The 26332-nt window shown below is 44.8% G+C and overlaps 2 protein-coding genes across 17 annotated transcripts in view; one reads left to right on the top strand and one right to left on the bottom strand.

The window, feature by feature from the left end:
* RHOQ (ras homolog family member Q) overlaps window positions 1–26332 on the top strand; it is a 62656-nt gene that overhangs the window by 10338 nt on the left and 25986 nt on the right. For 4 of the 6 annotated variants that reach the window (XR_003524502.1, XM_027620828.1, XM_027620824.1 and 1 more), the window contains exons 3-5: window positions 19086–19250; window positions 19562–19657; window positions 22993–23097. Coding sequence is in view for 5 of the 6 variants with exons in the window: in XM_027620828.1 (XP_027476629.1) it covers window positions 19086–19250; window positions 19562–19657; window positions 22993–23097 (366 nt within the window). In the remaining variant the exon portion in view is untranslated. Of the gene's footprint in view, window positions 1–19085; window positions 19251–19561; window positions 19658–22992; window positions 26331–26332 lie in introns of those variants that run through there. The other 2 variants (XM_027620827.1, XM_027620825.2) reach the window with 2 other exon arrangements.
* Window positions 23345–26332, bottom strand: part of PIGF (phosphatidylinositol glycan anchor biosynthesis class F) — a 110784-nt gene continuing 107796 nt past the window's right edge. For 9 of the 11 annotated variants that reach the window (XM_027620833.1, XM_027620837.1, XM_027620831.1 and 6 more), the window contains one exon: window positions 23345–23665. In XM_027620833.1, the coding sequence (XP_027476634.1) occupies window positions 23552–23665 (114 nt within the window). In that variant the 3' untranslated portion in view covers window positions 23345–23551. The remainder of the gene's footprint in view (window positions 23666–26332) is intronic. The other 2 variants (XR_003524503.1, XR_003524504.1) reach the window with 1 other exon arrangement.

Genomic DNA, 26332 nt, shown 5'->3' with positions numbered 1-26332 from the left:
ACAGAACTTCCTAAGCTGCCCTTGACTCCATTGATGTGCTGTCTGGCCCAGGACTGTGCACATAGTAGGCCCCACTGGTATTCCTTGATGAGGTCTGAGTGCCAAGGCATTTTGTCTCCTGTGCATTAAGTGGCTAGACAGATTGGGGCCTGGGCCCTCCTGTGTTCACGGTAGCTGAGGTTAGCACTCCAGGTGGTGACAGACCTGCCCCCGAAGACTATGCCAGTTTGGTGTGTGCTAAATTAGTTCCAAAGCAACAGATGGGCTATGACGTTCTTTTGTATTAAAACTCCTCAGGCAGGTCACCAGGAGCGGTTGGAGGAAGGGCTGTTACTCAGACAGGCATCTCGGCCGTAATTAGTCTGGCTGACCAAAGCTTTCTGTGTAAGTGTCCGCTCCCATTCTCCTGGCCTGCCTGCCTGCCTTCCTTCCTTCCTTCCTTCCTTCCTTCCTCCCTTCCTCCCTTCCTCCCTTTCTTCCTCCCTCCCTCCCCTCTCTCTCCCTCCTTCTCTCTCTCTCTCCCTCCCCCTCCTCTTTCTTTTTTTTTTTCCAAACTTGTTTCAGTATAGAAAAACCATCCTGTTTCACATGGCATAATGGTTGGGATTATAAATGGGTTGGCTCAAATTATGCCCCCTCTAAGAGCTGCCAGGGAGAGAGAGAGAGAACATTTACTCCTGATTGTGCAGGTCAATTAAAATGGAAGCTTACTTTTCAGCTTACTTTTCAAAGGGCTGTCTTTGAAAAGGCACTTTTCCCAGCTTAACCCAGCTTACTTTTCAAAGGGCTGTCCTCCCCAGTGAGCTGGCTCAGGGCTCACATTTATTACCTTCAGGTGTTTCTAGTGGGCTCTGGCTCTGGAGGGATGCTGAATGTGAGGGGCAAGAGGCGAGAAAGGTGGCAGGGTCCCTGCTTCCTTCAGACCCAGGGTGGGGGTGTGTAAAGACCGAAGCCTTCATCCAGGTCTTTGTCCAGCCTGCAGAAAGTGAGAAGGTCCTTCTGAGGTTGATGCACCCTATGACCTCCTTCCTCCTGTGTGATTCCAGCCATCTTGCAGATGAACCCTTTCTTTGAATTTCAATGGAGAAATTGTCTAGAGGCCATAGTCTAGCATTTGGTCTTATTCATGTAGGACTCTTTCCTCGGCACCCAGATTACAAGCCCCCAGAGGGGGACTACCTGTGGTGCTCAGCACTTGGCACGAGGTTGGGGGATCCCAGCAGGAGCTAGGTGAGCGTGAGATTTAGGGGACTCCGTTGGAAAGATTATTACGGAAAGAACCTTTCCAGTGAGAATGGCTCTGATCTGTCTGGACATTACAGAAGGTCTTTAAAATCAGATTATCGGTGGTCATTCTAAAGCATTGCCCATTTAAGCATAGTAGAACTAATTTCTTAACTCATAGAGCTCATTAGCAGAAAGGCTGCCAGGTCTATTTGGATAAAATATTGACCAGGATGTGAACCGTTCTCCAGCAAATCTGGATCTATACGAGTCCTGCGGTGTGTTTTATGTCAGGTGTCCCTCCAGAGTGTGTCCTGTGGCACTCTGTTAGCCGCAGGGGGAGGGGAGAGCGAGTGGGTTGACTTGTTCAGCTCGGCCTGGAGAGGAGGGGACACACGCATGCTGCCTGCTCCCCTGCGGCCCCACCTCACAGAGCAGTGTGGAAGCATCACAGCCTGGGCAAGCTGGTGTTACAAAGCAGGGGATTCCTCAGAAATTCCTCGTGGACCAAACCGTTGGGTGTATAAGTTTTACTTCTCCTTCTCAAAAATTGAGATATAACTCACATACATATTGACAAAGTTGTGCAACCATCACTATTTAATTCCAGAACATTCTCGTCATGCCCCAAAGAAACCCTATACCCATTAGCAGTCACTGTCCATTCTCCTGTCCCCCCCAGCCCCTGGCAACCGCAAAACTACTGTCTCTATGGACTTGCCTATTCCAGACATTTCATAGAAATGGAATCATGCCCTGTGCAGCCTTTTCTGTCAGCCTTCTTCCCTTGGTGTAATGTTTTCAAAGTTCATCCATATTATAGAATGTATCGGTAGTTCATTCCTTTTTATGGCTGAATAATCCTTGTCTTTTCTTTTTACTCCTTTTTGTCAGCCTTTATTACAGGGGCACTGTGCCCCAGGCTCTGGGAACCCGTTTTTGGGTGCCAAGGCAGAAAGTCAAACTCTGTTGCACGTGCACCCCTCACGCTGTCTTCACCTTTGCCTCAGGGAGGGGTGGAGCTGGTCTCCCGTCTCCCCTTCCAGGCTCTGGTTCCATCCGTACCTCTGTTCATAGTCTCCCAACCCCCACCCACACCTTTATAACTTTATTCACCAGATCTAAGAGTATCTGTTAAACACAGGTGAGGTGAGGAATAAAGACCCATCAGATAGGCATTTAGAGTCCAGTAGGAAGAGATGTATACAGATGACCAAAACACAAGTAGAAATGTGATAGAAAAGAGAGAGAGAAAGAAAGAAAGAAAAGAAAGAAGCAAGCAGCGTGATGTGCCATGAGAAGGTGGAAATGGTAGAACGTGAGGGATGACATAAAGGTGTCTTGGCACAGAGCCTCACAGATAGTGGGGCCATTGAGATTCAGAAACACAATCCAGGCACTCACGGATCACTGGGTCCATGGGTCTGATTTGTGTTAACTCATAAGAGATCCAGATATAAACGAAGTTGCCAAAGGATTAATTTACCATGTGGTCTCGGTGGGAAAATAGACATAAGACATAAACCAAAAGCTCACAAAAGAAGCAAAGCATATAGGAGTCCCTCCCCGCCGCCCCCCTCCACTGTCCGCGTGTTTGCTTCCTGAAGCTTCAGTCACCGTGGTCAACTGCAGTCCGGAAGCAGCCTCCTCCTGACATACCATCAGAAGGGCAGTAATATCCTAACGCTCCGACACAGTGCTTACTTGCGTCCTCACCTTGCTGCACCTCATCATGTGGGCTGTGCATCTCACAGCATCCCAAGAAGGAGGGCAAGTACGGCACGGTAAGGTATTTTGAGAGAGAGACCACTTCATATAACTTTCATTATGGTATATTGTTTTATTTTATTATTGGTTATTGTTAATTTCTTACTCTACCTAATTTAGAAATAAATTTGATCATAGGTATGTGTGTATAGGTCTAGTATAGGGTTCAGCACTATCTGCAGTTTCAGGCATCCACTGGGGGTCTTGGAATGTATCCCCATGGATAAGTGGGGACTATGATAGCCAGTGAACATACAATATGTAGAGAGACACAAATAAAACCTTTTTATTTTACCTATCAAGTTGGACAAGATGGGAAAAATTGATACCCAGGAGTTAGGGAGGGAAGCTGATGCTCTGTGCACCACTGTTGGGAGTAAAAACGGACGCAAACTGTTGAGGGTTAATTTGGCAAAGATCACTTCAGTGACCATTTCTACGAATTTACATGCAGGAAGCATTCAGAGTACACAGAGATTTACATAAAACTATTTTTTTTACAATGAATTTTATAATGGTGATAAGTTTTGCACACATCAATGCATAGTAAAAAGGGATTTGTTAAATATTAGCATGATGTGTATTAGGATAATCACAGCCATTAAAAACTGCTTTCAAGGGGTGCCTGGGTGGCTCAGTTGCTTAAGCGTCCGACTCTCGGTTTTGGTTCAGGTCATGATCTTGCCATCGTGGGATCAAGCCCCACATCAGGCTCCGTGCTCGGGGAGTCGAGTCTGCTTCAGATTCTCTCTCTCTCAAATAAATAAATAAAATCTTAAAAAAAAAAACCTTTCAACAAATACTTAAAGATGGTAAAAAGGTTAATGTGTTATGTGTGAAAAAGCAGGGATTAAAACTATATATATATATATATATATATATATATAGCATGATTACAACTTTGAAAAATACCCATGGATGTCATATGTGAAGAAAAAAATGGGAACAAAACTGTCAAAATATTAGTGTTTGGCTCTAGGTGGTGATATTGAATATATTTAGAAATTTACTTCTCGGGGCACCTGGGTGGCTCAGTTGTTAAGCGTCTGTCTTCAGCTCAGGCCATGATCCCAGGGTCCTGGGATCGAGCCCCACATCAGGCTCCCTGAAATTTCACAATCATGGGTTTTGGAGTAGGGTCTGGCTGGCTGTCTTGGACCCTTTCAATCTGGAACTCATGTCCTTTGGTTCTGAGAAATTTTCTTGGTTTATTTCTTTGATCTCTTCATTTCCAGTTGATCTTTTCTATTACACTACAACTCCTAGTATTTAAATGTGGGAGTTCTTAGGCTGGTCCTCTAATTTTTTTTTTTTTTAATATTTGTCCCCAGTTTTTGCTCTGTTTTGGGGAGAGTTCCTCAATTTTATCATCCACCCCTTCTATTGTTTCTTTAAATGTGATTCTATTTTTAATTTTTAAGAGCTTTTCCTGTTCTTTAGACGTTCCTTTTTTTCCCCTTTGGCATCTTCTAAGTCTGGTTTGTTTTGCTTTTTTGATTGTCTTTTCCAATTTCTCTGAGGATATTAATAATAGTTACTCAAAACTTTTGTTCCCTGCATAGTATCACATTTTTATCTGTCTTTCATGGTCGTTCCTCAGTGGTCCACTCGTTCTTATGAGATGGAACTGGGGCATGTGGGAAGCTCTGTGTGTGAGCAAAGCTGGCTGACTCTGGTCCTTACTGAAGGTCAGGGTTTTCCCCCACCTCAGCACTCTCGATATTTTGGGCTGGAAAATTCTTTGTTGTGGGGAGCTGTCGTGTGTACTGTACCAGCATCCCTGGCCTCTTCCCACTAGGGAGGTGCCTGTGGCATCCCACCCCAGTCAAGATCATCAAACATGTCTCCAGACATTACTGAATGTTCCCTTGGGGCACCATCACCCCTCACTACCCCTGACACCCGCAGTTGAGAACTAGTGCCAGCGGTGATCTGTCAGGACCTTTTCAGTGGGGAATCTTTAACATCAGATTTTGGTCTCTCCCCTTGGGCTACTCATGAATTCTAAGAATTCTAAGATTCTAAGATTCCTTAGAAAGGAATCTTCCTCTCTCCTGTCTGAGGGGTTCACGCACGGCCACCACTGTTCTGGGAAGGGAGTGCTGGAAGCAAAATAGGGGTCTTAATTTTTAGCATGTGTCCTGACCTTGTGTTCAGTATGTTCAACTGGACTTTGCGTCCCCCCCCCGCCACCCCGATCCAGGGAACCCTCTTTTTGACCCTCTCCAGACACTAACTACGCCTGCCTTTTGTCGGGGTTTCGGGACAGTGTGCACCACGGTAGAGCATGGAACCTGAGATTTAAGTGCTGCGTAAGCAGACTCACTTCATCCCCTTGTTGTGGCTCCAGCTGCAGCCAGCCTGCAGGCGAACAGGCCGCTGCAGTTCCCACACCTTCAGGGGGTTCTGTTTTTAGGGGCTTCCTACCTTTCCCCTCATTGCTGCCCTTCTGAGTCTGCTAAGTCTCACTCGTTCTCCTACCTCCCAGCTTCTAGAATTGTTTTGCTCTTGTCTCCTTTCCTGTTTGCTTTTGTCCCTGTGGCTTTTATGCTTTTCTTTTCTTTTCTTTTCTTTTTAATTACCATAATGTTAGAGGATTTGGGAGCAATCAGAGATAAATGCATGTGTTCAGTTGGCTGGGATTTAACTAAAGTCATCCCGTTTTTGTTTGTTTTTTTATACAACTAGAAAACAGAAATATGGAGAACAAAGTTATAGTGATGGATATTCTTTCCAGTGCCTGCTATCCATTGTAGCTTTGGGAAAATGAATTCAGAAGAGGCTTGCTTGGGATGGAGGCTGTGGAGCACACAGAATTAGAAATCTTAGAGGAAATGTATATTTTATCCGGGCCCTAGAACCCAGTGGTGAACTTTTCCTTCCACACGAGAGTGTGACTTTCTAGTAACCGGGCTCTGTGCGTCCACCACAGCTGGTGTCTTACCGTCGGCAGAGCTAGGTGGACCCTGAGATTCTAATTATGCAGTCTCTCCTTTGCTGGACTCTGTGTAGAGTCTGTGTAGACTACGGCTTTTCAGCTAACCTATTTTTCAGCCAGGCCAAAACACACTGTATGAGGTTACAGCTTTCCTTAGTTACCTTCTAGTCCCCTTGATTAGATTTGGGTGTTTTCTGGTGTGACCCATACTGCAGATGACTAATAACAGTTACGGTTTGATTTTCATTAAACTAATTCTCAAAATGCAGCCTTATGTCCGATTATTAGGGTGTCCTACCATAGTTCCCCTTGATTTATTCACTGTACCTACAGGTATTAATGACAGTGGGAGGCGGGCAGGAGCACTTCCAGCTCTGGGGACAGGCAGTTTTCTTAGAAGAGAAGATGACACCTGTGTATGGGTTTGGGGTGAGGAGGGGACACAGGTAGGACGAGGTACCCCAGGCCAAGAGAAAACACAGAGGGAGACACACAGGAAAGAAGCAGACTGCCTCCACTGGGTGGTCACCAGGGAAGCCAGTAGACGTAAGTTAGGAGGGAATTAGACGTCCACCGTGGCTAGCCTCCAACACCAGGCTGAAAGGCTTGGATTTTCTAAGGGGTGCCGTGGGGGGCCAGGGAAGTCTTCTGAAGGTCTATGCCATGGTGGGAAACTAAGAGAGAAACATTAGGTCGTGTGGATTTTTCCATGCAGCCTTTTCTAGTCCTCAAGGGTGGACGATTCCTCTCTCCTCTGAATTCCTGTGCCTAGCACATGTGTCTCCTGTCATTAATTCTGTGCCTACATTTGAGGCCTTCTTTGGACTTGTTGATCCCATTTAGCCACAACCACCACCTTATGAGGTAGGTGATACTTTCTTCCTGTCCGTTTTTTTTTTTTTTTTTAATGGATGAGAAAACACACCCAGAGACACTGAAAGAACTCTTACAGGTTACGTGCACGGCCCATGAGCTGCAACGCTGTGGCTCCACGTCTGTAATTCAGTTTTCTAGGGTCTTCCCCCTGCTGCCAGTTTCTTACTAGATTGCCTAAGTCAACCGGTGTCTCCCTGAAGGGCGAGGCGTGCTTTGATTTTCCAGGCAGCACATGACACATGCAGTGAAGGAGCTGACGTGCCAGACTGGGGGCTCCGACAGGACTCACCTGAGTGGGGAGCACCCGGTGGGCTCGGAGCAGGCATCGCGCAGGTCCCTGTGCAATCTGACCAGACCGTAGGGCCCACACCTCTAAGACTGAAAACCACGCTCCCCACCCCCACCAACCCACGAGCCAGCCCCCCTGCTCCCCGCCAGCCCCCCTGCTCCCCGCCAGCCCCCCGCCCCACCCGACTGCCCCACCACTTCAGATGGTGCCCTGGGCGCAGCAGCTGTCCTCGCTGCCCAGGGAGGGCAGGGTCACAACACCTGTCCCCGCGCTGCCTCCAGGGTTCCGTGAGGATACCCGAAAGAGAATGGACACATGGAACCTCGGGAATGACCACGTACCTGGTGCTTTTCTCCCCAAGTTTCGCTGTTGCCAGCTTCCTGGTCGGCCTGGAGCACTCCGTCTCTTTAATTTCGTTTCCCCGGCTCCCAGTTTGCTTCCGCACACGCCCCAGCTGCCCAGCCAGGTTCTGTAAAGTGGGAGCGCCTGCTTCTGGATTGGCCGAGCCTCTCGGAACACACGGGATTGCTGGTGCAAACGTGCTTCCGGTTACCATTTCATAGCCAGCCGCCGAAAACTGCCCGCAGCTGTGCGCACCGCGAGCCTACAAGGCGCCGGCAGCCGTGCCACAGTCCACGTGCAATACAGTTTCAATAAAATGCCTGACTTCAGTCCTTGCCTGCCACTAACATACGCATTTATGAAACCAGCAACACTTCTCAGTGTGCTTTTCACAAAGTCGATTGACCCTGACCTTGACCTTGGCCACCTGTATATTCCTCTGCCCCAAACTGGCTGAAACTGAGCGCAGAAGGAGCACCACTGGGCATGGCCATAAGCTAGCAGCCACCACGTCTGCTGGGAGCCTTTCCTACTGTATGTAGCTCATTCTCATTCAGCCTTCCCTACACTTAGTCCATTCTGTAGGTAAAGGAAAGAAGTGGGAAGTAACACAGCTAGGAAGCCTGTGATTCAGATTCAAAAAGTCTGTGTCCAAAGCCTATGATCTACAGCCTGGTCAAAACAAAGGGGCCAGGAGGGGCCTAAAGTAGTTGTTAGGATGGCAGTCCTGCCTCACTTCTGCCCCCCTCTCCTGGGCCTCCGGAGGCGGGATAAGCTTCTCCGAGGCTCGGCTTCCTCTGTCAAGTGGGAGCTGCCCTATCTCATAGGCTAGTGGTGCAGGGTCAGTGGAGAGCTGGAGCTGGCGTGAAAGTGGGAGCAAGCAGCGCTTCTCAGGGCTGGGAAGTGAAATAAAGCTGGAGCAAGGTGGTGCGGTTATGTGCTACGGGCCTGACATACTCTTGTTGGGAACCTTCCGTAGCCCAGAGCTGGAGGGGGGCAGGTGAAGGAAGTGACACAGGACAGGTAGAGTGGGGGGTAAGCCGTGCTCAACACCGTGGAGGAGTGTAGTGGTGATCTAACTCAGGTCCTGAGGAGTTGATGCATTGAGTGTTTCTGCCCTGTGCGGCACGTCTCTGAATTTCAAAGAAATCTCTGTGAGAGTGTGTGTGTGTGTGCACGTAGGCACAAGGGCCCCACTTTGCATACTTGTGGACCTGTGTGTATTTTTCTGAAATTAAAGTGAAGTTGATAGAACATAAAGCTACTCATTTTAAAGTGCACAATCCAGTGGCATTTAGTACATTCACAGTGTTGCATAATCAGTACCTCGATCTAGTTGCAAAACTGTTCATCACCCTAACGTAAATTGCGTGTGTTTTTTCAAGGGTCTGTTCGGTGAAAGTGTATTTGTGAACTACATTAGGTTGTCTTGATTTAACTGCCCGCCCAGAAGTCTTCCTCATCTCAGATGGCAGATTGCACCGTCTGTTTGGCCAAGGAGTGTGTGGTTCAAGTACTCAGATTCCAAATGGGCCTGTTAGTCATGGTTTAACTCCTCCGTGCAGTTTGGCTGCCTCATTCTGGACATGGAGAAAACCAGCATTTCAGGCTTAATCGGAGTGTAGTTCCTGGGGTCTTCTCTTGCTGCTTGGCTGCTTGTTTTCTAGTACATTAAAAGCCCAGGAGTAAGTATATATGTCAATGAGTGTCTTCAGGCTTCGTCGCAAGCGGCTTCCCTGGCCTCAGAGGCAGAGAACGGCAGGTGTTAGTCCACAGCTGAGGAAGATTGTGCTTCCCCTGGATTTGGCTCGTCTCTAACTCCCAGTTCTGTGTTGGCTATCTGTGCCCCATGTGTGGTCCTCCGAAACCCCGCTGTGGGAAGCCCAGGTGACCTGTAGCCCAGATGTCGATGGGCCCCTGGCAGTGTTAGTCCTGATACTCACATATGTCTCCCTCTGTGTGGCTAGTCCCGGGGTAGCACCTCCTCTAGTGTGAGACAGGGACCACAGCACTGGCTGATGTAGAGGGGAGTCCCCAGGTAGTCTCTATGAGCTGCAGAGATGGGGCCAGTGAGTGGCAAATCCTTATATACTGATGGGGGTGGATGGGAGGAGGGAGAGAAAGAGACGAAGATGAGCAGCAGAAGACGGAGGAGGGGGTAGCTACCTTGGATAATCTAGGGAATATGTCATTCCGATCAGACTTCTTAGGTCCTGTACCCATCCAAATATCAGTGACCACGACCCTGGGGGCAGGGAATGAGCCACTTGGAAAATCCAGGGGCTACTTCATTCTGATTGGACAACTTAGGTCAGGTGCCCACTCAGGAGCCAATGGCCGTGGCAGACCGTGGCAAATGGAACTCCATGATTGGCTGAGTCTAACCAGGAATTCTTCTAGCTGAGGACGGACGCCGAGGCCCTGGAGGCATGCGTCGGGGTGGAGGAGATACGGGTCTGAGCTAAATCAGTTTTAGAAAGGGAGGAAGTAGAAGGATGCTGGGTAGGCAGTCAACAATACCCCCCTTACCTATGTAAAACAAATGTCCAGACAATGAAAAAAAGGCCGCGGTGAAGAGCAGTAGCGGACCTAACATGCTGAAAGTATCTCGATCTGAGGCCCTGCTACGTCAGAACTCCGTTGTTCCGGGGGGTGGGTTGGAGCCCTCGGTGCATCACAGGAAAATCGCCCTGCTCGCAGGAGGCGGTTTGATTCTTGGCTGAGGGCGGTGCCAGCAATGTTGCTGGAGAATTCAGACCCTGATCCACCTTCTCCAGCTTTGTAGCCAGCCCAGTGCAAGCCAGCCACGATCTGGCTGCAGTGGACCTTTTGGACTTGGCTTTCCCACACAGCACCCTCGTTCATTCAACAGGAATTGAATAAGCAGTTACTATAAGCCACGCCTTGAACTGTCCCCTGCCCTCAGGGGGTCTGTGGAGGATACAGATAAGGAGGGAGGCAGTCCAGTTCTAGCACAATGGCAGGAGGGGCCCAGGGTGCCCCGGAAGCACAGAGCAGTGGGTGCTTAATCGGAATTGTGGGTTCAGAGAAGGTTTGTTGGATGCAGAGATTTTTAGACCAGAACTTGGAAGATGAGTAGGAGCCGCCCAGGTAAAGAAGTCTGGGAGGGGAAGGACAGTGAGGGGCTGGGCAGGGGCTGTCTTACTGGGTATTGGGTCGTCTCGGGGTCTGGCTCGGGCCTGATTGCATGGTGGTATCTTTTACTGAGATGAGGAACACAGGAGGAGTTGCACATTTGAGGGAGAAGAAATGATTGTAGTGCAGAAATGTCAAATTTGGGATGCTTCTGATTCAGCTAAAAGGAAGCGTCTAGAGCTAGGTCTGACACTCAGAAGGCAGAGAGCGCCTCCACATACACTTTTCTGATTGTATACTTGACATCTCAAGCTTAACACGTCCAACACTGGCCTCTTGAGTTTTCTCCCTCATGTGCTTCTCCACCCACAGGCTTCGTCATCCCTGTCCAAGACCATCCATCCAGCTATACAAGCTGAACCCTGGATTCTTCCAGAGACCTCCCTGACCTTCAGCCCCACATCCAGCCCTTCGCCCAAGCCTGAGTCCATTTCCAGGGTAGATCTAGAATCCCCCATTTCTCTAGCTGTATCATCTTCTCTTGCTTGAATTACTGTAACGGCCTTTCTTCGGTTCTCCTGTCCACCTCTAATTCATTCTCCACAAAGCAGCCTGAGTTGCCTTTTTAAAAAAACAAATTACATGACTTTTTTTCCCCCCTGAACTTTTCCATAACTTTCCATTGCAGTAGGCTCTGATGGTCCAGGATGGCTCCCTCTCCAGCCCTACCTTGTCTGTCACTGTGGCCTTTTCCCAGGACCTCAGTTGTCTGTCAGGGTGATTCTGCCTCAGGGCTTTTGCACACACTGTCCTCTCTCTGGCTCCTTAAACTGCCCCCCCACCCCGATCTCAGGTTGGATGTCTCTCCCTCCAAGAGGTCTTTCCTGACCCCCCAGACTAAATCTGGCCTCCCTGGTTATTCTCTCTCCCAGTACCTGGCTCCTTGTGTCTCCGAGCAACTATCCCGATTTGCATTTCTCGTCACTTCGGTCTCATTTTGTTAAATGCCTGGCTCAGTGCCTCAACTGTATCAGACCCATCTCCCCTTGTTATAACAAACGTGTCTCCTTTCCTCATCCTCGGATGAAATCTACAGGAGGTGTGCTCTCTACACATCATTTTAAATCAAGGTAACATCTTATGATATGAAGAAGAATAAAAGGAAAGTAATTCACAATAAAAATATTTATTTCAGCATTAAATTCCTAAGCTCCCAGGGCTGAGTGATCCACAAATCACAATGAAGTAGTCAGATGCCTACACCTACAGGTGGAATTACCATGAATGCCCAGCTATCGAGGTTGACGAATATAATTGTGTTTTATTGGTGGTTCCGCGCTAAGAGCGAGATTGCCAGGGGCGTGCAGTTTTCTACATGGTAAGCAGCTCCTATAATGTTTTGAGCGAAATAAAGTACAGTCTACCTTTCTCCTTCAATTTGCACTGAAATTACCTTTCTACAAAATTCATGAAACCGTGCAACAGATACTTTGTGCTTTTATATACAACAGAGTTAGGTCCTGGATTCAGGTAATTATACAAGGGTCTTTCATGTTCATCAACGCCTGGCAGTACACTCACCAATCCTGTGGGCCTTGGGACCGTTTTTCATTACACAGGTTATATAGCACACTGGCTCCCGTCCCTAAATGCCCGTAGAGGTCCCCCATTGGTGTTGACCATAGAAACACCCCCCACGTCTCCAAAAGATCCCCCGACATGGAGCAGTACTGCCCGAGCTGAGAGGCACTTGCCTTCCCTCTGTTATCCTGTGAGCTCATGAGGGCTGGGGCCCTGTCTGTTTTTCACCGTAGCCTACACAGTGCCCAGCACCTAGCTGCTGGATACTTGGTGGGATAAATGAATGAACAAATATTCCACCGCCATGAACTTTGTGCTGAGAAAACCCGAAAAGGAGTATCCTGCATGGGAGTGTGCCCTGACATTTACCTTCTTTCTGCATGCCTTACGCCAGCTGACCTCCGTTTCAGTGAAAGAGACGTGTAATTATAGCTGCCGACGATGTAGAATTTCAGCTCTAAATCCTTTACAACAAGGGAAGTCACCTCGCTGTGCACAAAAGAAATTGCACCAGCTCTGAAGTTGTGGTTTGTCTTTTTTTGGAAAGTCAGGCGTGTGTGTTGAAGAGCTCAAAACACTTGACCAGCTCTCTCATTTAGCTTAACATGTGTGTGCTATATTTATTCTCCCTTCACAGATGGGGAAATGAAGCTCGCCGAAGGGCCATATTTAGCCAAGTCTTGATCCTCTGCCTTGTGGGGTCAGTGCAGATAAAACAGAATCCTAGAGCTTGATTGTTAGCTAGTAGTTGAAACCTCCTCGCACATTAAATCTGTTACTAGGGCTGCTCCCGGGGGTGAACAGTGTTAGGTTGAGCACTTTGAACCGTGTGATGTGGCCATCCAGTGCAGGCCTCTCCTTTTGGAGATGAGGAAGTGTTGGTTCGTAAGGACGCGGTCAGACAGAGCACACTGTCCTTCTGCTACCCCACGCCTCATTTTCTCTCCTTTTTCTCCAGCCTGTCCGAACAGGACTTAGGATCAGTCAGGCGGTCAAAAGGAAGATAGTGATGGAAGAGAGGCCAAAGACCCGGTTCACTAGCTCTCAAATAATCGTTAAACTAATTGGAAGACTGACTTGTTACGAATGAAAGTGCATGAAGATGACAGTTGCCAAAAATTAGAAGCTAAACCTTCCATTTCAAGAATTTTTTCACTAACAGCTACTCAGGCCAGTGATCTTATAAATTATACCACTTCACAACCGAACTAAAGATCAAAAAATATTAATAATAAAGCCAAATATTTGGAAACCTTTTGAAAACATTGACCTCTTAGGAATTTATAGCCCTTTAACAAAATTCTTTCTCCTTCCCCAGTGCTCTTTAGTTGAAGGAGAGGGGGACAAATTCGATGAACTCATCACCTATGCTTGTTGAACCAACTTAACAAAATGCTCCCCAAAGGGACCCAGCCCAGCTTCCTTGAAAAACAGTTATTTTCGGAGTGGGGGGGGGCGGCTAAAAAATGATGTTTTCATTTCACAGAGTTAAATGCAAAATGAGCTCAAAAGGTGACCCAAAAACTACACAAAGGAGACGGGACTTCACAGACTACTATTACGGAGAGTTACCGCAGAAGTGGTTCTAAGTTGGATTTCTGACAAAACACTTCTCATCTTCAGAAGCTAGCCTGCAGTGCACATGGCCTCTTGGATTTGGGAGAGCGCCCTTTGCGGGGTGGAGTGTTCCCAGAGCCATGCCTGATACCTATTTTGGGCTTCTTAGTAGAAACAGATGTTCAGATAGAGATTGCTACTGTGCACTTTGGAGTGACAGAGTTGCCCGTTCACGTTCCATAAGCCACCCGTCGTAAGGGCCATTCTTACTTGGTTGTCTTAACTTCGTAAAGGAGTCAGAAGCTGGTCTAGACTTCGGACATCTGGGGCTTGTCTGTTTTTTTGTTTTTTTTAAGATTTTATTTATTTGACAGAGAGCACAAGCAGAGGGAGAGAGAGGGAGAAGCAGGCTCCCCGCTGAGCAAGGAGCCCGATGCGGGACTCGATCCCAGGGCCCTGGCATCATGACCCGAGTGAGCCGAAGGCAGCTGCTTAACTGACTGAGCCACCCAGGCGCCCCCTGGGGCTTGTCTGTTAAAGAATTCTCTGCTCTGGTCCCGCTTTTTCTGATCGTAGGTTGTGTACAGAGGAAAACTCTCATAGGTTTTGATAAATGACTATTTCCTCAATGGAACTAACATCCTGGATTCTTTGGCAGTGTAAGACATTCTTAGAGCACTTCATAGCCTTCAAAGCATTTGTCCCTGACATTCTCCCAGTTTGTGGCAGAGACACTAAACCTCTAAGAAAGAAGTGAGTTGACCAAAGCCACGTGGTTGGCAGGCCTTGTCTGTACCTTTCTATTCAGTAAGGCACGACTAGATACTGCCTCTTCTGAGTCTTTTCTTAGCATCCCCTCATTACTGTAAATCTTAGTATTTACCCCATTCTGACTTGTGATAAAGTGTTCGCATATGTTTGTCTCTCTTACCATAAACCCCCCTGAGCAGAGACTGTTAGAAATGTTTGTGTCCTTCCCCACCTCTCAGATTCTTCCTCTTCGGGGCTAGACTTCTGCGTGTGGCCACACCAGCACCCTGACGTCTTCTAGGCTGTGGCCTTGAGGGCCACAAAGCACCGGTGAGGCCCACAGGCACGTCATGCACACCACTGCCCACGTGAGCTTGTTGCCTTGTTTTGGACGTACAGATATGAGAGAGCTTTGCGCATGTAATAAGGTGTCTTACAAACCAGATATAATCTGAATCTCGTCCTTCATTGCCCTGATGATTGCACTTAGCACCATTGTGGGCACACAGTAGTGCTTATTAATGTTTCTTGGATGAAACATTTATATATTCCATCTACTCTAGTTTATACTTTTCTTTCTTTCATCATATATGACTATCTCTTTTTTTTTAAAGATTTTATTTTTCAGTAATCTCTACACCCAACGTGGGGCTCGAACTCACAACCCTGAGATCAAGCGTCCAGTGCTCCACCGACTGAGCCAGCCAGGCACCCTATGACTATCGTTTTCTCTGTATACATCCTAAATTTCTCACAGAACCACAGGCTCCAGAGGGGACCGTTATTTCCTTTTTTTTGTGCATGTGTGTCTCCTTGGAACATCTCCCGTGCAGTATGGGCTCCGCGAACCTTCACTGGTTGAGTTGAAAGGATCAGTGTGTGGTAGCACGCCAGCTAACAAAGTGTGGCCAGAACTACCCCGTCCACTGTGGGTGGTTTTGCTTCAGCTGTATGTTTTGGATATGTATTTTAAATAGGCATACACATCCTAAAAACATGTATTTTACACAGAATTCACAAAAGGAGGAGGGAGCACCCAGGTCCACAGGAAGCGGACCGAGGTGGTGCAGAAGTAGAGGCGCTCACGGGCACCGGCGGCCAAGCTGTCTGTGAAGAGGGGTCTCCCGACCGATGGGCGTTTGCTGCAGTTCCCTGTTCCCTGTCAGGGCCCGTTTCTTCAGGTTCTTCTTGTTGGCAGACTCTGGTCAGGTTGTAAGTGTGCGATAGTTTTCAGGGGTTAAGGTTGTCATCATCACAGATCAAAGACTCTTAACAAGAATGGAGAGCCTAATCATGAAGCTCTCAGAACAGTTTTGAAAAATTCGTAGCTCTGAGACGCCTTCGGCTCAGGTCATGGTCCCAGGGTCCTGGGATCGAGCCCCACATCGGGCTCCCTGCTCAGCGGAAAGCCTGCTTCTACCCCTCTCCCACTCCCCCTGCTTGTGTTCCCTCTCTCGCTCTCTGTCAAATAAATAAAATCTTAAAAAAAAAATTAAAAAAATAAAAGTAAGGGCTGTTGTTCCGTATTCAACTTTCTTTGTGTCGCCAAATTTCAGAAGTAAAGCTGGAGGTGAAAGGTGCTGAATGCTTCAGCCTATTTATCCCCACAAATCTTCGTTGCACCTTAAGTTCACCCAGGATCCCGCACAGTGGTCATAAACAGTGTCATACAGTGACGCAGGGTACAGCATGCACAGGGGATAATTTATTTTCTTTACTTTGCTATCTATGATTGGACTTCTAATTACTCAGGCTGAATAGAAGCAGAAAGGTTTCCTTCGTATAATAACTGCCAATTATTTAGCCGCAGATGAGAGGCAGAAGTTCATTTTCAATAGTTTAAATATAAGAAGTAACACTGCCTTCCAAGGAGTTCTAAATATACTTGTCTTTGTTTTATAACCTCAGTCCATCACAGTTTAATTATTCCAACAAAATCTGCAATTTTACAAGTGTCTAGAAATGACTGGTCTAATTTCCTTTCTATGTGTCCACATGTCTTTCATTGAGGAAAGTCTATGTGAGTTATGGTTATGAAGGGGATGTGTACAACAGACCTATGTTCTATGGACTATTAGTGTTAATGTTATTAAGCATTTCTAGAGGCTTTGCATTCACTTACTCTTTATTTCTTGTAATCCCCTTCTAGAAAAAGAGTGCACATTCTATTTCCCCGATGAGGTAAATTTGCTTGAAAAGTAAATTTTCATTAAAAAATCTAATTTGATTATTTATTTATTTATTGGTTACATTTTCAATAGTCTTCAGGCTCTTGAGTTCCAGAATGACTAATTAGTACAATGATAATATAGCATTCTCTTTCATTGATCTGAAAATGATACTGTCCTCAAGAGACCTCAGTTTGATTGGTGTATTTTAATGCCAGTGGAGAAAATGTTATTTCTCACAAAAGAGTTTCTTCTCTGTGGTGGGAGACAGCTGCGAAGCCAGCCCTGGTGTGAGACAGAGAGGACCCTGCGGGGATTTGCAGAGGAAAAAGAGAATCAGTTTCCTGTGGGATGAAGGATTTATGTTTAAGCACTGGGAGAATTCTTTGCATGTGCCTGGCACAATGCCGAATGCTTTTGTTGCATGATTTCATTTATTCCTCACAATCCTATGGGATAGTATCCTCATTTCTCATTCTGTGAAAATGGGCTATCTAAATATGGATGAGGAGAGATTTTTAACAAGAGCACCCACCTATTCATTGCCTGGCCACGCTGAGCACACATTTGCTCAGGAACCTAGAGTTGCCAGGTAGAATGCTAAGATGGGTGCTGTCCCTGCTTCCCCTCATGGCCATTATTTATTCCACGCGCCCATCCTACTGCATAACACTCACACTAAATTGTAAAAACGTGTTATATTTTTTCATGGTAGCCCTCTTCAAGTAACTGTCTGGGGTACAATGTGTTCTACACCCACGCTATCTGATTTCTTCATTAATTAACGCCATTCATTAAAGCCAGAACACTGCTTTCTTCAAAACCAGTTAGAGGGCCCCTGGTTTAAAAATAGAGGGCGGGGGCGCCTGGGTGGCTCAGTCGTTAAGCGTCTGCCTTCGGCTCAGGTCATGGTCCCGGGGTCCTGGGATCGAGCCCCGCATCGGGCTCCCTGCTTCTTGGGGAGTCTGCTTCTCCCTCTCCCTCTGCTCCTAGCCCACTCATGCTCTCTTTTTCTCTCTCTCTCTTAAATAAATAAAATCTTAAAAAAAAAAAAAATGTCGGAAGATGACATGAAAGGAAAATTGTCCCGTGAGGGAAATGCTACAGCTAACCCGTGAGCAGAAGGTGTTTTTAATACTCCTTCAGTTCTGCATTCATGCAGTTTTAGTTGTGAAGGGGTGGTGGCCCAAGGCGAAGAATAAAGCTTCCCTGAAACCAGAGGAGAATCTAACCACGAGAAAAATGGGAGTCCTGACTGTTCACTCACCAGAATGGAAATAAGCAGAATATTTGTGTCATAGAAAGTAATCTAAGCAAAGTAGAATCTTTTGCCTTTTGTGATGGAGAGATCCTGAAACAGTCATCGATAGGACGCCCTTCTGTGGAATTCAAAGCAGCAGTTTAAAATTATATAGTAAGCCAGGGGCGCCTGGGCGGCTCAGTCGGTAAAGCGTCCGACTCTTGGTTTCAGCTCAGGTCATGATCTCAGGGTCGTGAGATCGAGCCCGCAGTTGGGCTCTGCGCTCAGGGGGCAGTCGGCTTCTCTCTCTCTCCCTCTGCCCCCCCCCCCTAAAATGAATACATCTTTAAAAAAAAGATAAAATTAGGTAATAGTCTAACATATTCTCGTTTGGAAAGCTCTCCAGGAGATACTGAGGGGTGCAAAACAACATGGATCGCTTGATCTCTTCTATGTATAGATGTTTGAATATGTACAGTTATAGGCTTACAGATGCAAAGAAAAAGAACTGGAAAGGTACACCTGAAAAGACCTACATCTGGGGAAGGGAATGGAAATTGAAGAGGAAAGGGGGATTTTTGTGCATTTACTCTTTATGTTTTTATCTTTAAACTGGCACGCACGCACGCGTAATTAAAACAATATCAACAGGGAAAGCAGCGATTTAAGGTCTCCGTGCAATGTGTAGTGGTTAAGGTGTAGGTTCTGGAGTAAAACTGTCAGGGTTCGAGTCCCGTCTCCTTTTACTGGCTGTACATCCTTACACCGGTTATTTAACTTCTGTGCTTCCTTTTCCTCCAGCGGAAAACAGGGATAATAGTACTTAGGTCATGTAGCTGTTAGGAGGATGAAATAAGGAATGCAGGGGAGAGCGTCTGGATCAGGACCCGGCACACAGCAAACATTCAGCATCCGTTAGTCATTATAAATTAGAATAGTCAGACAACTTCCAGCTTTAATCAATTCTTTGTGCAAACGTCTCGGTTTAAAATGTTTCTAGTGACAGCTTTAGTAATCACGATGTATTTTCTCCAGGTTCCCTTGTGGTTGTTAATGGTATTGTCATACTCTTAGCCCGCTGGTAACCTCAAAAGGAAGAATAACAAATGCAAATGGAATTATCTTGTTTCATGTAGAGTGCCGCACGTTCTGTTTGTGGCATTCTCTTGACTTTGCTTCTTCAACCATGTAACCTTACACACCTGTTATTAGTCAACTAAAGAGATGGGAATAATGAGGTTTTTCTCTCTTCCTTAGGAAGACTATGATCGTCTGAGGCCTTTATCTTATCCAATGACTGATGTCTTCCTTATATGCTTCTCTGTGGTAAATCCAGCCTCATTTCAAAATGTGAAAGAGGAGTGGGTACCGGAACTTAAGGAATACGCACCAAATGTACCCTTTTTATTAATAGGAACTCAGGTACGTCTGCTTTAATTTCACCCATTTTTAAGAATAGTCTCTTTGGCCCATCTTGTGGTGTTGCTTTCAGACACATAGTCTTAAGTTTTAGCAAACAATATGCATTTTTAATCTCAGTTGCAAATTATAATAAATTCTATTTATTATAGAAAAATAATTATTTGGTAAAAGTAGTGCCAAAACTGGTTTTGAAAGTGAAGTTCATCTGTTTAATCTTTTTTTGCGTATGGCGGATTAAATGGGACTACATGCTTTGATTTATCTTTAAAGACTTGTAACATTATGGGACATTATTGACCTTTCTTGATTAGATTGATCTCCGAGATGACCCCAAAACTTTAGCAAGACTGAACGATATGAAAGAAAAACCCATTTGTGTGGAACAAGGACAGAAACTAGCAAAAGAGGTAATGGAACCTTAACAGAATATAAAAATAAACGTAAAAGCAGCTTGGGTAATAATAGAAGCTGACATTTATTGTGCATTTACTCTCTGCCAGGCATTGTGCTGAGTGCTGTACATGCATTGTCTCATTTAATCCTTTCACCTACTCGCGTGGGTCTGACTACAACAAACGAGGGCTTGGCGATGTCAGATAACTTGTCAGGTCCCGTCCATAATAAACGGCAGAGCTGGGTTGCAGGGAAGACCTGACTGCAGAGCCCAGGCACGCACACCTGCGTGGTACTGCCAACAATATTTTCCTCTTCAGTTACCTGTAGAAAGAGGCATCAGAAAAAGCCCTTTTAAATCTCTTAAAGGTTTATACTGTGCCAAAGCAGACTCTGTCTTCAGTGAAGACTCATGGAGTAGGTGGTGGAATGGCATATAGGATGAGTTTAAATCTGCAGCTAAAACCAAAAAATGATGGCTAGGCTTGAAAAGAAATGTGTTGAATTTTCTTCCAATCCTTTTATGAAAGATAGAAAATATTAGCATTCTAAAAAATACACCACTGTGACGTGCATAAAACTTTTAACTTCTGTTCTCCCTCGCCCTAAAGCTAGGCTTACTTTTCTCTCTGCCCCTAACATTATTGGATTCTATTTTTTTAGATGTGACTTTAATAGGACTTTTGTGGAAACAGAATCTAATAAGGTCTTTCTAAATGTACTATCAGGAGGCAGAAGAAAGTGAGAAAACTTTTGGGAGAACAGTTTTTCCTAAAACAAGACAAATAGCTTCACTAACAAATCGCTTTAGAAATTCCATGCATTCAGTTTCATAATCTCAGGGAGAGAAAGGGATTTCTAAAATGTCATAGAGGTAAAATTGGTAAATGAAAATATTGGTGATTTAACTACATAAAAATTTGATACATCAAATGCCAGAGATACAGCTGAAAGTCATAAAACAAACTTGACATGTGTGGCTGAAAAAATGGGTTAATATCTTAGTATATAGGAGTTCCTTACATATAAATTAATCAGAAAAAGACATATATACCCCAATAGAAAAATGGGCTAAGAACATTAATGGAAAATTTACCAAAAATACAGATTGCCATTGAATATAGGAAATATGTTCTAAGTCCTTCGTTGTCAAATGCAAGTTCAATTTCCGCCTATAAAATTGGCAAAAAAAAAAAAAGAGAAATTAATTATAATAGCCACTGTTCCAGGGGTGCAAGGAAATGGGCACTCTCTCGTATTGTTGATCATTGAGTAAAAGCCACCTTGATAATAGGCAAAAGCCTTAAAGTCATGCACACTTTTGATCAGGCAATTCCGTATGTAGGAATTTATCTTAAAATAATTATTACAGATGTGCTTAAAGAGATGGCTACAAAGTTGCTGCATTGTTTATAAAGGCAAAAAAAAAAAAAGCCCCCACATCTATTAAAAATGTATACTAACACAGCTATTGAGATGTTTATATTTATTATGTAGTTTAAGGGGGAAAAAAGTGGTTGCAAAACACTAGGATCCCACTTGGAGGCCTGTGGGCAGCATTTGGGGCAGTGGGTTCCTGGGTTCCTTCTTAAAATACTTTCACCCGGCCCCCTTGCTTGCCCTCTCCTGGTTCTGTCCCCTGGCAATGGCCTCTCCTCCGTGTCTCAAGTCCCTGTCTCTGCATGCTGGATGCCCATGGATCAGCACGCGGCTTCTGGAACATCTCTTCTGCAGCCACCCTCACTAGGCCCAGGTGAGCTGGTCGGTCTTGTGGTTTAAAAAGTCTGCCACTGAAGATTCCCAAGTTTCTATCTCCAGCCTGACCGCTTCCCTAAACTCTAGACTCGGTTATCCAGCTGTTCACCCAACATGTCCATCTGGGTGACTAAGCATCTAAAAATTAACATGTCCGAAACAGAATTCCGGATCTTACCTTCCGTGCCTGTCCTCCCAGTTACTCAGCTCAAAAACCCTGGAGTCACACCCGACTTTGCTCTCGCTCTCCTCCTGTGCAGGCAACCCTGCCGCAAAAGCTCTTGTCCTACCTTCAGAATCCGTCCAGCATTCACAGGCTCCTCACCATCCACTCCTCTAACAGTCTGGTCAGGCCCCTCTCTCTCTGGCCTGGATTATCGGAACAGCTCTGACTCACCTTTCTGCTTCTGTCTGGGACCCCATGTCAGTCTGTTCTCAACACAGCAGCCTGAGTGAGTCTTTAAAAATACAAGCTCCATCAGGTCACTGCTCTGTTCCCCAGCCAGTCGCAGAGGGCCAGAGCCCCTACCGGGACCTAGAGACCCCTGCTATGTCCCGCCCTCACTGATCCTAGTCTATGCACATGGCCTCCTTGCTGTGTCCCCAAAGTCTCGTACCTCGGGGTCTTTGTACTTCTGCCCCTCCCTCCGCCTGGAGTGTTCTTCCCTATGGAACCATTATTTTCTCACTCCGTCCAGGTCTCCGCTCAGATATCACTTTCTCAGGGAGACCTTGCCTGATCTTGTCCCCGCTCCCTGTCTTCCTTCCCTAGACCACGTATTCCCTTCTGACATTCTACCTCTAGTAGCTCGCGGTGGTCTTCTCTCTCTAAAATGTAAGCTTCCTGAGAGTTGAGGAGACTTAATTTTGTTCCCTGCTGTATTCACTCATTTGGCAAAATAAGAATGCTCGATTTCCAGTGAATGGATGAATGGAGCCTCTCCTAGAGTAGAAGCCAAAGTCCGTACCCCGGCCTCAGGGCTGCCTCGCCATCCGCCTCACGGCTTGCTGTTCCCTCTCTCCTGCGGTTCTGGCTTCCTTACCAGTCCCTGAACACTCATGCTCCTGCATCAGCGTCTTCCCACCTAGGGCTCTGCTCTGTCTGCCTGGAGACTCTTCTCCTTCGTGGCCCTCGCTGCTCACACCACTTTGTTGAGACGCTTCCCACCTGTGTCCCGGGCACTCCCCGTCTCCCCCGCTCTGTGCTCTGAAGTGCACACCACCATCTGCTCTCTGTTCCCTTGGTGGGCCCCTCCCCTAGTAGGATTTAAGCAAATGTAAGCATCACACAGCAGGGACTTTGGTCTTTTGTTCAGTTCTTTGACATTATCTCCAGCCCCTAAAACAGTGCTTGGCATATGGTAGGTAACCAGTAAATACTTGATGAATGACACTAATTTTCATAGAGTAAGTGTGGAAGGATATACACTTAGTTTTTAGTTGGCTGTCTCTGGGTTTTTATGAATATGGATGATGATTTCATTCCTTCTGCATAGCTGTGTTTTCTCATTTTCCTTATAATGATGTGTTGTGTCATACCAACTGTGTAAAAAAAGATTTTATACGTTTGTGATTTCTTTTTCTCCCCCCCCAGATAGGAGCATGCTGCTATGTGGAATGTTCGGCTTTAACCCAGAAGGGATTGAAGACTGTTTTCGATGAGGCTATCATAGCCATTTTAACTCCAAAGAAACACACGGTAAAAAAAAGAATAGGATCAAGATGTATAAACTGTTGTTTGATTACGTGAGAAACAGCTTCAGTGGCCAAGGAAACTGTCCATTTCTCTCAAAAAGCATATGAAATGCTACAGCTATACCCAGACCTCTTATAAATAATGAAGCAGTTTAAAACTTGAAAGAAAAAACAAACAAAACCTGTCCTCAGAATTCTATAAAATTCATTAAGAATGTTTCTTAAAGGTCCAAGAAGCAGCAAACAGCATCTGAAGCCACAATCTACTATAAATACTTTATTTCAACTAGAAGGTACAATCTCTCAGGGGTTTCATAGTTTAAAAAGCTACAATCATACCATGTTGTAACTACATAAAAAACAGTGCTGTAAATGGAACTGCCTGGCTTAGACCATGTACATTTCTGCACAGTCTTTATGGAATCTGCACAACGAAGTATCTTCTCCCTTTGCTCCAATTAATGGTTCTTGTATGTAAGTTGCTTTCTATTCCAGTATATCCAGAGTGGTGAAATCACAAGGCCAGCCACGTAGCCAAAGGTCGCTCCAAGCGTACAGGAGATGGGCCATACCTGAGGAGAGAATGTATGAGATCAAAAAAGAATAACTGTTTTATTATTACTTGAGCACAAGTTAAGTGTAACCTAAATATTTCTATATTAAAGCTTAATGTGCTTTCTTAAAGAATGCCAAAAGTGTAATAAGGTCATAACTGCATTTATCATGAACACTAAAAATGTACACATTCTAGTTAATGTACATTCGACTGTAACAAGGCTTCTGGCGACTGTAGATTTAGTTTGATGCTCCCCAAACTGCATGAGATACACCCTAAAATTACAAATTAAAATTCTAGGTCAGACTTTGTCATAATCCTGGACTCGATATAGCTGTCTGAAGTAGCTGGCAATTTAGTCTTTTAATTTCCACCTTGGCTTATATAATCAGATGACATGAGACGTGTGTATGCTGACCAAACTACAAGAAACTTTAAATAGTGCTAAAGAGAACAGACCTAGAGTTCGAGCATGTTACATGGAATTTATAACAAAGCAACTGCTTCCACAGTAATCCTGATGTTACCTTTCAGACACAGGTATTGGAACCATAGCAGAAGTTCTAGAACTATAACTTATGTACACAACTAGAGTGTCAGTTAAATGAAATACTGGCTTCTAAATACCCATTTTCTCCAGCCATATTACATTTTGCAATATTACATCAAGCAAGCCAGAAGTAAATAATGTTGATTTCTTTCATCCACAGGCAGTGCATGCTAGTCTCTAGGTGAAAGGCCCTGCTTTAAAAAAAAAAAAAAATTATGTTCATCTGTGAAGCTTATTTGGTATACTGGAGCCTTTTCTAATCTTTCTCTGGGGGATCAGGCCATAGAACTGTGTTAGAGGTGACCCATCTTAATCACTAGTTCTGTAACCTAATTAAGCTTCCTTGTTTGGTCTGCTACTGGATCTGCCTTGTTCCAAATGCCATGCAACAGACAACAGTGTTAGACAAAGTTTCAGTGTGAACAAATTAATGCAGTTCAGAGAAGCATAATCTAACCCATAAATTTTTCTCCAGCCTTTCCTACATTTAAACTTGCTGTTGACTAAATTGTGATTTATTTATGTCTTTGGTGCGCTTCTGTTAATTTCCATGACTTGAGCTAATCGCTTTTGTCTACTGCACAGATTGGGTAATGGAACACTAAACTTTTATACTTGAAAATGACAGCCTTAAATGCTCATATCAGTCACAAATCTAGGATGTACTGTCTTGTATGTGAGCTTTGTAGAGATTTTTAAAAATATAAGCATCATCTTCCCCACGGAAGAGTGGAAAGTCTACTGGATAACTAGTCAGGATCTTTCTCTCCGAACTGGACAGTGGATGTCTTCCTTCTCCCAAAAAGTGATGGTTCATATTAAGTACCATGGCCTTATGTGTGTTCAAACAGAATCTTTATGTAACTTTCTCATTTAATTTGGGTTGATTATTAGCTATTTTTAGATACAACTGAAAGGAATTGCATAAATCAATTAGTATATTAACTAAGTTGTCCAACACATGGTATAAAGGAATTAAGACAGTAAAGTAGTATACGTTTCCAACTGGCCTTTGGGGATTTGATGGGGACTTTTTTTTCCTTCAGTTCACCTCTGAAACTTTTCATACTTGGTTTACTAGCCAATTAAAAGTCTAGAACTTGATATGCCCTACGAGAAATGGACTAGGAATCCGGAAACATAAACTCTGGTGTCACTGTTTCCTGCCTGGGCCTCAGTTTCTTCATCTATAAACATGGGAGGTAGAAAGAGAGGACCTCCAGCATCTCTCCCATTTATCAACTCTTATGATTCTCTTCTTTCTTACTCACAATATTCATTGTTGGACATTACCTTTTCAGCTGCACATTCTTAAGATGGTAAAAATCCTGTATATAGATTATTAGAACTCTAAGCAAAGATGATTGTATCATCTGAACCTGAGGTGCCTTAGGTACTCTATTGACCTTGATGGGGTTTGGAGTTTCCCATTGCTTATTAAGAGCCTTTTCATTGCTTTGATTCCTTAGTATTTCTTTTTGCACTCAATCCTTCCTGCCACCCTATAAAAACCAAAGATTTGTTTTCTATTCATGAGCAGATTGTAGAAAAATTGCCTTATTTTCAGAAGCACGTCCTCATTAAAGACTTAAGTTTCAGCAGAAATTGAGACTAATCACTGGAACAACTAGTTCAAAGTAGTAAAATATCTGGGAAATAAAATACTTCAAAAATATCTTAACTGACATGAATTTTGCTAGTCAATGCAAATACATTGCTTCAAATAAGGTCATGTATGAATGAACTTAACGTACAGTTATTTTTTTTTTTTTGCATATAATCAGTTCTGAAGTTCTTAAAAATAATTTTAGGGGCTCCCTGAAATCTTATTTCTAATACTTTGCTAACTTGTACCCTTATTCTGTTTCTACAGATACATTTTAGGTTAGCCCATGTTGAATGATCTTATTTCCAGTAAGTAGAGCCTGAATTAATGGTTTTTATTGTGAATTAGTTACTTTAGGTGTTGCTTCCATTTGATTTTTAATTATTACTCTTAAGTACCAAATTAAATAACTGGTTTGTTGGTTGTTGTTTTTTAAGTGATTGTTAAGATTTTTAACAGTGTCCCATCTTAACACATGGGGTTATAAATAAAATAATATGCATAGTTTACTATCTATGTAAAGCATT

This window comes from Zalophus californianus, chromosome 8 (assembly GCF_009762305.2).
Source record: "Zalophus californianus isolate mZalCal1 chromosome 8, mZalCal1.pri.v2, whole genome shotgun sequence".
In the NCBI taxonomy this organism is placed as follows: domain Eukaryota; kingdom Metazoa; phylum Chordata; class Mammalia; order Carnivora; family Otariidae; genus Zalophus; species Zalophus californianus.
This window is presented reverse-complemented; position numbering and strand designations above follow the sequence as displayed.